We start from the raw sequence: 13,797 nt of genomic DNA on the forward strand, positions 1-13,797 counted from the left end.
CGGGTCCTGTATGTGAAGGTATGTTTAATAAAAAAGTCCGGAATTTTCGAAAATCTTGCCGGATTTTGCCGGAGGTTGCCGGATTTTCGATTGTCAACTTTACTCCAGTTTGCTCAAATGTTTTTTTTGCCAAAGAAGTAAATGGAATAATGAATTTCCACTCTGATATTATTACTGTTACTGTTTTTTTAATGAAAGTTCCATCACCTTACACTGGATTTAAGAAATATTTGCTCTGCTTTGTCAAATATTACACTGTAGTGTGTTTGCAAAGTAATACAAATTTCAATTTCACAAAACTCCAGCTGTAACCTCCCTCATAATTGGACGAAAGCAGCTGTTCAGCACCTAGCTAAAAACAATTACTATGAAATAAAGTCAGATCATTACCCAATGTCACATTTACTTTGGCGATAGTGATATTTGCGTGTAAAGCTTTATGGTGTCAGCTGCTCTCTTCTTTCTAATGTTAAGCCACTGTAACAAGGTCAAGAACAGGGTGGGGGAAAGCTAATGTCTTGGCAGAGCTCTTCTGTTTTCTTCCACAATATTTTCATCTTCATGACTGCCAGAAAGCACTCATGATTAATTACTGATATGTATGAATAACACTACTGAACCTAGCATTTTAGGTAAATGGATAAAGTGTACCAATATATATAGGCCAGGAATTGTTGTCTCATTGTGTTCACTAAAATCCAAAAAAATGTTTTTGTTTATTAGGAGAGATTGTAAATCTGTTATTTGGGCCCTTCAGATTTTTTACTTCCCACAACTTAAACTTTGCTTGTTCTGTAACATAACCTTATAATGATTTCTAATGTATAACCTGGACTCTAACGGAGTATAATTACAGTTTCTGCTGAGCACCATCTATTCTTTATGTTCTCATACACCACATTGATTGTTATACTTTACCATGGTGCATCAAACTGAATGTAAACCCTCACAATGATATATTTATTGCATTATATATACCACAAAAAAATAGATCAACAAGTGAAAAAAATATCACTCCTACCAATATTAAGCTGAAATATGTTTAATTTGTGCTTAGCATTTTAATTTAGGAATTGCACCATTTTCCTGCGGGGTGGTGCCCTAGAAATCCCCTAGTCCATTAGGATCCTTGTAATTTTCCTTCCTTTTATATAAAGGATCATGAATATTCCTAGCTATTCCAATGGCTGATATATGAACAGTTTTGCAACACCAGCCCACAGGTCTCATTATCAAAATGTAATGCCCTTTATGACTCATAAAATTGGTGTCAGTAATAGCCCACAAATCTGTTCACACTATGTGTGCGTGAGACACAATATTAAAGTAGGTAGACAATTTGCATTGTACATCTATGAGTGCTGTAAGCAGCCTAAGGCCAGGGTGGCATTGGAGTATGATGAGCTTTCTGACACAATAGGTTGATGTATATAAAGATTTAGGCTAATAGGTCTGAGCCTCACCCACTTCCCACAGTCATATCTACATAATGCCCTGGGTTTATCCAGCTGTCTCAAGGGAGTGCACTTGTGGCGATCTGTCACTTTCTACACACAGTTGGCAGAACTGATATACATATTAGTAACTAATAGACATATATATATATATCTTGATCTAGATCTGGAATCCAACTTACTAAGAGAGACAAGCCCAAAGCGAAAGGGTTTAAATTAGCAAAAACTTTCAATATGCTACAAAGGCTCTACAGTAAACATATCAAATATGCTATAATCAGATTTTAACCCCCCAAGACTCACACTTTCCTGTCCTGCACACCTATGATATCTATGCTGTTCAGTCTGCAGGGAGCCATTTTGCCACAACTTTGGCTAGACTCCTCTTTATGCATGATGCTGTCACCATGCATATGCACTAAAAGGCCATCAAAGATTGGGGGAGTTTTCCTGTAGGAAAGAATAGTATTTATACCCCTCAATTTTCTTAAAATGAAATAATGATAGAATTATGTATGGCTTTTATGGTATGAGATTTTTATTGATATAGCTCCATGGCGCTGTACTGGGTACAATATAGACGCAAGATACAATCACAAATACCATACATATATAAAATGTTTTTGTTTATGTACAGTATGACCATCATATCAACATCATATGACCAACTGATTTATAAACATATTTATAACAGTTCATTCATAGGTAATGCTGAGTATGTTAAAATCTAGTAATAGGTGTTGATTATACAGCACATGTTATCTTTATACAAAATAAGAACACACAAGTTTACAGTGGGTCAGTAGAAGAACATAAAACACAAACTTTCTGAAGTGTGTGGTGTGTAACATTCTCTTCTTTCTGAAACCTATATAACCAATTTGTGTAGAATCTAACTGTACAGGTAGGTTTACCTCTGATCGCTGGCTGCAAGCAATGCCCTAGAAATAAATGTAAGAGGCAAAAACTAAGTATTAGCAGCAAATATGTTTCAGGATCAACAGACAAAAGTGAGTGGGGTGGACTGGTCCAGTACTGAAGTGCTTGGACTTAAAAAATAGAATTGTTTGCTGTACACATCTCTGACATTCTGTTTGAGTGTTCCTTTAATTATCCTGTACTTTATAATACATCCAGTCTATCAACAGTAAACATTTCCTGATTCCATTATTTAACTTTCTTATACTTCTTTTTGCATACCTTACATAGTTTAAAAGTAGTAAAAAGTATGATGACAATTGCAACTATTACAACCTATATATATCATTGTGAGTGGTAATAAATCTCCCTTGTACCACCAGATGGGGATATTTAAAAGCCAGAATTAAGCAGCTGAATCCAGAGATGCTGCCATGCTTCTTTTAGGTATGATTCAGCTAAGGAAAGTGCTATGTTCTCAACGTACACTTGCCTGTAAATGTATAGTAATAGTAAGACGATAAGACTTTGCATATTCTTTTTTTTTTTATTTCTGCTGCTGAAATTCCTGACGTAAAGGTGAAAATAAATACATTTGATACATTTTTATATATTTGGTGCTTTACTTTACTTCTTTTTTTTTAATATTTTCATTTTATATAACATATCTCTTTTTATATAATGTAACTTCTCTTCCAGTGCCTTTGTTTGTATCTGTCTGTCATTTGCTACCCCCAGTTAGACTACAGCGCTGCGTAATATGTTGGTGCTATATAAATAGAGTACAATGACTAGAGATAGTTTCATTAAAAGTAAATATTTGTGATTCTGAAATGTGTGTATTTTTTTTTACATTTTTTAAAGTTTTGTATAAATAGTTTTTATAGTTTTGTATAAATTGACGGAACACTAAGCATGGAGCAGACAACAGTACCTTTTGAAAAAACATTTTTTATATATAATCTATGCAACCTAAAAGGATATCAGAGCTATCAAACATAAATATTATGTGTAAAATATAAAAATAAGAATTATACAATTACAGCTTTATAGTTGTGGCAATCCACATGAAATGTATAAAGCAATTTATTTGTATTTCTGAAATCTGTATCTGCATTTCCAAAAAGTTCACCTGGCCATCCTAGGCTGCAACATAGAACACAAATAAAGTTTGCTTTGGGGTTTTATTATCCTCTATCTACGCTTTCCGGAGGAAGATCATCTGAGATTGTGTAAAATCTCAGGTATTGGATTACAGGCACATCTAGCTGAAGGTAAGATTCTTGTGTCTTGTAACAGGGAACAATAAAAGTTAAGCACAACATTTATATACATATATATATATATATATATATATATATATATATATATAAGTGTACCATGTAGGATAAAAGCATTACTGTTAACTTGCTGCCATTATCTGAAAACATTGTTTAGTAGTACACCACAAATATATATATATATATATATATATAGTTTTTGTTAGAAGCTTTGTTTAGTATTACATTGTAATTTGTGCATTGTTTAGTAGTACAGCTGACCACCTGCCCATTGCTCCCTATCTGTCACATGTATCTAGAGCCACCTTTCATTTAAAGAAACGTGAGCATAAAAGCATTTGAAGGATATTGAATAGCAGAAGTGTTGTAGTTGTAGATGGATGCTCATCAGGACTGTAAACACACAGATCATTTGCAGGTAAATGATGGACAAAGGGTGACAGTTCCCAGACCTCCCATAACAAGTTTCTCATGTTGTAAAAACACTTGCTTTGAAATGCAGGTGCTACCCCTATGGATTGTCAGAAGGCATTAGAATGGCCAGAAAATGCTAAAACATCCGTTATACAAGACAGAGGCATTACTAAGATTAAAAAGACCCTGGGTACCCTATAGGGCATGTTCCGACAAGCATTTTTGTCAGACACTTTTGAGCACTTGGAAGGGGTTGGGGGGTAACTTTTGATCGAATGGGTGCATTTTTTATCTTTTATTTGTCAGACATTGGTATTCTCCTTCTCACAAAAACAGGCTTCACCCAAGGCTTTGTGGGAACCAAGAAAAAGCTTCCATTGGCTTAGCGTCACTCTGCTTCAGAGATGTGTACTTTACTATTCCAAAAATCAGAAGAAGTCAAAAATACCCGTGGTTTTGCAGGGACTTCTGCACTTAGAAAAGTGTGGGTACATGTCTCAAATGCCTGGCAATACCTAAAAGCACATCAATACATCAATTTCTGATATCCTACCATGATTTTTGGAAAAATGTCATCTTACACATCAGTACTAACTCTGACTCATGATACATAAAAAAACTGAAAGTTGTTATTCTGCTAGATGATTAATGTCCACAGTTCATTAAGTGACATTCCCAGAATAATGGCATAAAAACAGGAATGCAGAGGGAGAGACTGGTAATGGAGCCATATATTTCAGGGCATCAATTAAGGTAAATCCATGTACATTAGAGCTCCAGTTATCCAGAACTCAGATAACCCGGAAACTTACAGCTTCGCTCTCCTGATTGCTCCTGCAGCCCTAGCGGAGCTGTGACATGTATTCTGCATCCAAGAACAAATACCACAGCTTTGCTAGGGCTGTAGGAGCAATCAGGGGAGCGGAACAGAGCTCCGCTGATTGCTTTGCTCTGTGATTGGCTGAGAAAAAGGAAACGGCTCAAGCGTCATCAGGGTTTCCCTTTTCCCAGCCATTCAGCACTAGAGGTGGGTGGTGACAAGTCTCCCCATTCAAGTCTAGCGCTGAATGGCTGAGAAACCTCAGTTTCAGAGTAACCTTGGTTAACAGGAAACTACACTTATCCGGAATCGGCCATTCCCAGTGGGTGTCGGATAACCAAGGTTCTACTGTATGTAGCATGTGTGACAAAGTTTAATCATTCTAAAGATAAACACAAAAAAATAGTGTATAATCTTTTAACTCAAATGGCAGTGGGCAAAGTGTACATTGGGTGTCAATGGACCCCTTAGTTACATCCAAGTTGGTGGCTTCTGGAGCTGCATTGACCTTGTATTGGTAAGCTGTTAATAATTGATTGTTTTTACTATCAGCATTATGACTACAGTTGTATAGTGTGGACATTGAATTTAATTTTTTATTAGTGTTAGTAATATAACAATTGTTTAGTATAGCAGAGCAGGAAATTGAGCCCTCTTATGTAGAAAGCAAACAAGGCGTGCTGGACAAACTCTAATTAGAAAGAAATTTTTTTTTTAAGATTAACAGACATTCATTAAACTATCTGCATCAGCTATACACATACATTTACACTAACACATCTCTTTATAAGGCACACCATCCCAGTACTAGGTTGGACCTTTTGCCTTCAGAACTGCTGCCTTTCATTGTAGCATAGATCTACCATTGTGCTGGAAACATTTATCAGGGATTTTGAACAATATTGTCATGATAGTATCATACAGTTGCTGCAGATTTTCCGGCTGCACTTCATGAAGCCACATCACAAAGGTATTCTATTGTAATGCAATCTGGTGACTGTGGAGAGATTTGAGTTTGAGATGATTTGAGTTTTGTGACATGATGTGATGTCCAGCTTGAAGTATTCATCGGAAGATGGGTAAACTGTGGTCATAAAGAGATGGGCCTGGTCAGCAACTATACTAAGGTAGGCTGTGGCATTTACGCAACACAATTACGCAGTTGGTAAGAAAGGGACCTAATATTCCATATACCTTTACATGACCAGCAGCTTGAACCCTTGATGCAAGGCAGGATAGATCCAATGCTTTAAATAATAAATTCTGACAGATCTGAATGTTGCTGTACAAATCAAAACTCATCAGACCAGGCAACATTTCTTTAATCTTCTCTTGTTCAGTTTCAGTTAGCTCACGTAAATTGTGGTCTCGGATGCCTGTTAGCTTACAGGAATGGCACCCGTGTAGTCTTCTGCTGGTGTAGCCAATCTGCAACATCTAACAACCATGCCACAGTCAAAGTAATTTAAATCAACTTTCTTCCCCATTCTGAATTCTCAGTTTGAACTTGAGCATTATGTTGCGGCCAAGTGATTGGTTGATTAGATATTTAGTTGAACTGGGGTACCTAATAAAATGTGAGTGTACATTTTATCATTAATTCTCATTGAATATTCACTGAAAAAACTATAGGTTACATTTGAAACTAATGATTAGATTACACTTTAGTAAATTACTTACTGCATGTTTAAAAAATAAAATAAGCTATAGCAAGTATGTGTCCTTGTTGGATGAGGCATAGGCGTGTGAGATAGGTCCTGTAAGAAAATGTCCAGCAGAAACCTGCAATATTTCCTTTGTATTGAGGTCCAGAAGAGGAACACTAGCTACACCCAGAGCCCCTTAGTATCAGGTCTTATCTGTATCAGGATACTTTCCTGCTGTCTTTGTGTATGATATTATACCAGCAACCAAATAGTTCAGAATACAGGCATTTCCCCTAAACATAGCTTTCTGCTTGCTGTTTTATTAAGATAACTTCCATGTTGTGTCTAAGCTACGAGCTTGCGATGTGATAAAACTTCCCTAAAGTTTAAAGTGAACCCTCAGTGTTCATGCAGAAAATGCTAGTTGCCCGGCTTGAAGAAAGAAAAAAATTCTTCTCATGTGAGTTCTGTTGTATGATATCAATAACTTTGTACCCAGATTTAATACAAACGTTTAAAGTGTTACATTTCTCCTTAAAGCGCTGTACCTGTATGGACGCTTCTTAACCAAACAACCAATCCTATTGGTACCTCTTGTTGATCTCCACATCACTGCTGTATCCTGTAATAAGTTCAGGTCAAGTAGAGATAACTCTGAGCACTGCAGTGACCTTATAAGTTAGTGAGTCACTGCAAAATGCATCAAGGCACTTGGAAGACTACTGTGTAAAATTTTATACCATCATCCTGATTTTGTTCCATTCTGTGCTCCAGGTGGATGTAAAGGAAGTTGTATTGGGTTTCCCCCATGGGTAAGCAGACAAAAGTCCTTTGATTTAGGAGCATACATACTTAAAAAAAAATGATTACTAATCCAATACATAATAAATTGATAATAAAATGCTTCCAAATGTATATTTAGCAGGCCAAAAGGGGTGCAAATGAAAGGAAGTCTACATAAACCTTAAAGGGATCTGTTATCAACCTTTTCACCCAAAATCCACATATTTGTCTATTTTTCTTTGAAAAGTGTGAAAATCTTGGGATAAGGTTATGTAAATCTTATAAAAAAGATACCATCAAGTGTGAAACTAGACATATGAGCCATGTTGTGTCTTGTACAACAGTGGTGTTACTGGAACCTAGGGAAAAGTTTGACAAACACGGATTGTCTCTACTCAGAATGTATAGTGGGAACTCTAACACTATACATTAGGATTTAATGATTTTCAATAAATAATTGTAATATCATTATATTGAAATATTATTCCTTCACATGTTCTTCCATATTACCAAGTCCATAGCTGTGTCACTCCAGGCCAATGTTGCCTTTCCTTCATATCTTAGCCTTATTTTGTAGGGTTTTTTTGTATATATACAGCAAGTAAATTATTATTAGCATTGTAAGTAAATGTATATCACATTAACAACAAGACTTTGTTATAAATAGTGACTTTAAAATGTACTGCCTTGCAATATTTGTAGCTAAACAAGCACTTGACACCAATATTTTTTTTTTCAATTTATTCAGAAATAAACACATAATGCATATTTCTCATAATACAAAATATTTACATAGAAAAAATGATGTATGAAATATCCTAAAAAAAAACAAGAATGTTTTTGATTTTCTAAAGATTAAATGGGGTTCAGTGCTCAGTGTTATCCAAAAGGATTGTCTCCTGAGGGAGACAAATTGTACCGAAAATGCATAATCAATTATACATTAAAAGTACCTACACATTTAGTTACCTTTGCTTTATTAGTCACGGTTGTCCTAAAATAGCTTATTATTTACTGCAGAGTTATAGTAGTTTCCACATGTTGAAATATAGGACTCAGGATCTTAGTATATATATATATTTACAAATACAAAAGTATGAAAATAAGAGTCCATAGGAAAAAAATATTATATTATTACATTTCATTTGGAAGACCTGCTATCCCATAATAAACTGTAGTAATAGTGAATGCTGCAAACACTATTATACAGAGGCTTTATATTTGTATTGTGACAAAACACCAATAACTGATTTAAAGGCAGTGGTGAAGTGTTATCTCCAGTGAGCTTCCACTATGGCTGACTGGAGGAAAATAAAAAAGTTTGGCTGGAGACAGGTAGATGGAGAGCAAGACTGCTGTCTGTCCCCAAACGTACTAATACTCCTTTGGGACCTACTGCTAACTTCTTTGTCAGTTTATGATTTAATGCACACATTAACGTTTAAATACTTGTTCATCTTGTTCCTAGAAACTGAAACTATTGGAGTCTGCTCAGAAAGCTGATTCTCTCGAGGACAGTCCTTATGGGCCCATCAAGTACCTAATGCTCAAATCAGACACATTTCTTACCAAACGCAGGTAGCAAATGGCCCCCATAAGACACAGACATATTAAGTGGCTTGTGATTTCAGAGCTTGGCTTTGATTGAAAATTTGTATATTCAGTCTTATCCTGCAGGCTAAAAATTATTACTATTTATCTGAATGTTTTTTATGCCTTGACATTTAAGAGTTACTTTTGGAAAAATCTCATATAGAACTGTGATGCCACTTCTGTTCCTATGGGCATTTTTGCATCTTACATACAGTATGCACCATGTTGCTTATTCCCATACTGTTCTTGATCAATACAGAGACATTTACATCAAAACATGGGCCCATGACATAAGGTTATTAATAACATTTGGGTTATCATTTTCATGTTTTAAATTTAAGCACCCATGTGTTTTATCGCATTTTGGTCAGAGATACATAGGAACTTCTTTTAGGATCAATCATTTTGTCACCTGTTTTTCCTAAATTCTTCTAAAGTTCAAAGTTTCAAGCTCACTGGATTTTCTTTCTGAGCCTATGATTTTAGGTTTCCCTATTGCAACTGGTAACCACCCACATGCAGAGAGACTTTTTCACAATTGCTGTTGGTTGGTTGGTTGGTTTGTGCAACAATCATTGGTGGTCCTACCTCTGATAGCAGCAGAAGGAGTATCTTTCAGACTATGTACATAGTAGTTATTGGTAAATTTAAAATCTACAGTCTAATCATCTGTTAAACTGAATCTTGGAAATTTCAACTCTACAATTGTACACGTGGATAAATCCTTTGTCAAACAAATGTCAAGCAATAAACATAAAAATAATAAGTGCAATATATTTTTCTTGGAATGCATTGGCTAATAACATTGTTATTCGCACTAACTGAACTGTAATATGGCCTATGATAATGGCCTTTCCTTCTTTATACCCAGTTAGTACAGAACAACTGGTATATTGGGTATAACAGTGGAGAGCTACAGAACAACTGGTATAATGGGTATAACAATGGAGAGCCTAACATGTAGTGAAGCAAGCAGAGAAATATACCCAAAACAATCCAAAAATGCTAAATTATCACCTTCTCAAAAAAAAGTTAATATCTGGTTAAGTGAAATGTAATCTCCAGTAATGATAAATAACTAATTTGCTGAGTTATTTACACAAGAGCTTCTGCCATTTGGTAAATGACCAAGCAAGTAATTTTCTGAGCTTCCCAGCGGCCCTTTATCAACTACACGACTAATTGGCACTGTGCTATAAATACCAAAGGAGACCTAAGGCAATATATGTCCACCGCCACTCTACAGCAACTCAGTTGTTCATACTTTTTGACATGAATTGTGTTAGATTTGACTTTTTTCGCCGTTCTACTTCACGCATAGATATATATATATATATATATATATATGTATATTTATATACACATAAATACAACAGTAAGGGGTAAGGGATGGTGATGAAGCTCAAGAAGATGATGTTGGTCCTATGTAGGAATATTACATCTCATCGTAGCAATAAAAAGGTAGTCATTCACCCTCCTCCTTTATGCGCTGCTGCTTATTCCTGCGGGTGTCCATATCAAAATTAAAATCATTCCAGTCATCTCGTGGAGGGAAAGAGATGGTCTGACGAAGTGTGAACCGCACTGCATCAATTACCCTTTCTCCACGGGGCTCATTACCGCCCACACTGACAGAGGAAGCACTGCTGGTTGTTCGAAGCAAATGGGGAGGAGTAGAGAAGTCATGGATCTGTCTGTGTTCAAGTAAACCTTTCCAGATTGCATGACGAAACTGCTCAGGGATCTTCAGATTAATCAAGTCCTTTAAAGAAAGAAAAGAAAGTCAGCTTCCAGTTGAATGTTGTCACAGCAATATGCAGTGAAAATCCTATAGGAAATATTTAATAATCTTTACCGATTGAAGGCAAGGGACTAAATTTTATCTGCTGATTATTATTTTCTGCTGGGTATATCTAAGCTGTCTTTTACATTAAAAAATAAATATAGGCTTTATAACAAGTAAGCATAAAAAAATAATTTGCTTGGCTTAATGTATTACAATAGTAGAATACCCAGCATTACAAAAAATTATATTGTTCTTATTTCAATGAACTTGTATGTTTCTATACTGGACTTAAAAATGAATGTTGATTCAAAAAGGATTGTGCTACATACAGTGGTTTATCAAATAAAAATAAAAGTAGTCTCTTGTTTTCAAGCTACCCACTTGGTGTCATGGACCCCATGTAACACAAGCCCCACGACTACATGTGGATCATTAGGGTGTGTGCATATCAGGCTTTAAATCACAGCATGCAATGTGAGATTGCAAATTGCGGGAGAATTTTGAAAAGCAAGATCTCAATAGTTCTACAACTAGTAGGTGGCCCCCTTTTAACCATGAGATGGAAAACCCATTTACAATTCTCCTTTTATTTTTCCTAAGATGAGTTGGCTGCTTTAATACTCACCTCCATGGAGTAGTGTTCAATCTGATAAATGCTGCTCAGGCCCTGGGTAGTGAAGAAGTCCAGACAAGATGAACATCCCAATCTCGCTAAAAAACTAGATGGAAGAAGGAAAAACATTTAATGCATATACCGTTGGTTTGCTAAAAAATACATACATATTATTTGGCTTTGGCTACATTATCTAAGAAATAGGAAAATACATTATTTTAGCTGGGTGCTTTCTGAATCTTTTCCAGTCTGAAGGCCGATGAACCTTAGTGGTTCGGCTACCAATATAAATAATATGGCAAGTAATATTTTTGGGGATTATACACAATGTTTAAATTGTAAGGTCAGATTTTTGCCACAACCAGCCTACAGAGCCTATGAAAAGTATTTTTTATTCTGCATATAATACATAACAGAAACAACAGTCCTGCTTATTGAAATGGTCAGACACAAAAAGAAGCATCAAGAACTGGAGGCCCCCACTGATAAGAGAGTTTGACAGAAGAGATGGTTCGCTAATATAATGGCATCGGGTATAGCATTTGATCAAGCAAGCAGCATAGCTAAGTGGCAAAATGGTTGGGCAAATTTTATATTAAAAACAATTGTGCCCATCTGCACTAATCTAGCATAAAATGCCCCAAACCGAGCCATACTAGCCACAGGTATGTTTAAACAGACACTAGCAAAGGACTGTGGTTGTAGAGGTAAAACTAGCGTTATCTCACCTCACGTCTTTCTTTTACTTGTCCATACGCATGCACAAATTGATTAGGGGTGGGGGATGAATCCAAGCCCAGGTGACTATAAGGGGGGTGCAAAATACAACCCCTTACTTTTCAGATAATCTGATTTGGTTTAGATGTTGAGCAATAAAAGATGCAGAAGGCACTTGAGAAAAATTACAAAACAACCATGCTATGCTAATGTAGGATACTGCCATACAGACTTTTAATACACAACAATGGCTTAATTGTGTGCAGCTTAATACACAAGAGCTAGTATGATTAGTGTAGGTAGCCATATTACCCTACAACTACAATTGTACACTATGCTGGTTAACTAGCTATTTACAAAAAAAAAGGGAAGGATGTATGACTTATTTTCACTCTTGGAGAAATTAACATTACTTTCAAGTAGCGAAACATGAGCAACAGTATTGGAAAAAAACAATAAGACCTTCTGAACATGACTGTATGTTTCCAACATAGGTTCACCAAGAGTGAAAGCTGCTGTTTTATCATATAACCTGCAGTAAACTGTAAGTAATATAGCAGTTTATAATGAAATAGACTGAATCAAACTGACAAATGTCTTAATTTATGTCCAGTTTACAACTTTAATGGACATAATAAAGTGTCATGGTGCACTGCTCACTCACTATGCGTTTTGGGAAACAACTGCCATGCCATGAGTGTCATTAATAATGACTAACAGCCACCAATCAAATTGCACCAATGGCTGCTCAGGGCTAATTGCAAATTGTTGTATATCAAAGACACTATTTTATTTACAATTACTTATAACTGTTCTATATACAAGCATTTAGGTTTCTCCACTGCAGTCTCACAACAGATAGTATATGTGTTTACTGGCAAGCATCAAACATAAACTCTGAGGCTTTATATACAAAATTGTAACGACCATATGTTTACAAATTTTCATTTAAAATATTGTTTTCTTTAAAAAAAATGACTAGAAATAGGTCTTATGACAACATTTATGTCTTTCTAAGAAGGAAGCAGAACACATTGGTAAAGATGTCACATTAATACCTTGTGATATGTTAATGGGGTATACATTCATTTTGCATTCTTACCTGGAAATGCTGCAGTCGGTGGGATATGGAGGAGGAGGTGTGCAGTGTGATGTAGATGCCATGGTAAGGGAAGGAGGTAATGTCTGGGTAGGACTGAGTCCGTTAAGATCACCAGGCATTGGCATGTGTGCCCCCATCATGGGAACTGGTAACAAAAAAAGCAAAAATGTCAATAACACACAGACTTATCTATACCAATCTAATTCATAAAAAATCTTGTTGTGTTCCAAAATATCTTGCCTTTATTTGCAGTTTTTCCAATTTGGAAATGTACTAGAACCCTCATAAACACATTCATATACATTGAATTGATTATGGCAAGTAAAGTTTCTAATCTTAGGACCCCTTTAGGAGTGATGGTTTAAGGAGCTCCAACAGAATAAATTAGTTTAAAAAATGCAATTACTGAACCCTAATTATTAAAAACTTTGTAGAGGACAGATACTTCCCGCAGCAGCCTTAAGGGTTTCAGGGATCATTTATAAGGCGGGATGGACAGATAGGCAAAAATCAAACAGGAAACATTTTTCATTTGTTTAAGCTGTAAATGATACTGCTCATCTACATATCAGCTTTTTATATTTTACTCCTGTTACGTCCTGTATATTTTGTATTCTATGGACCAGAAACAAAGGATTATGACTTCTAAGAACTGTACAGAAGCTAACCAA

At 35.7% G+C, this 13,797-nt stretch overlaps 1 protein-coding gene across 5 annotated transcripts in view; it reads right to left on the reverse strand.

Moving 5' to 3' along the window:
• Positions 1–8,041: 8,041 nt before the first annotated feature.
• The window catches only part of TP63 (tumor protein p63), a 65,698-nt gene continuing 59,942 nt past the window's right edge, over positions 8,042–13,797 (reverse strand). For 4 of the 5 annotated variants that reach the window (XM_072408247.1, XM_072408243.1, XM_072408245.1 and 1 more), the window contains 3 exons: positions 13,127–13,271; positions 11,320–11,413; positions 8,042–10,670 (listed from right to left, as the gene is read on the reverse strand). In XM_072408247.1, the coding sequence (XP_072264348.1) occupies positions 10,374–10,670; positions 11,320–11,413; positions 13,127–13,271 (536 nt within the window). In that variant the 3' untranslated portion in view covers positions 8,042–10,373. Of the gene's footprint in view, positions 10,671–11,319; positions 11,414–12,035; positions 12,112–13,126; positions 13,272–13,797 lie in introns of all 5 variants that reach the window. The other variant, XM_072408246.1, reaches the window with a different exon arrangement.

The sequence above is a fragment of the Pyxicephalus adspersus genome, chromosome 4 (assembly GCF_032062135.1).
Source record: "Pyxicephalus adspersus chromosome 4, UCB_Pads_2.0, whole genome shotgun sequence".
In the NCBI taxonomy this organism is placed as follows: domain Eukaryota; kingdom Metazoa; phylum Chordata; class Amphibia; order Anura; family Pyxicephalidae; genus Pyxicephalus; species Pyxicephalus adspersus.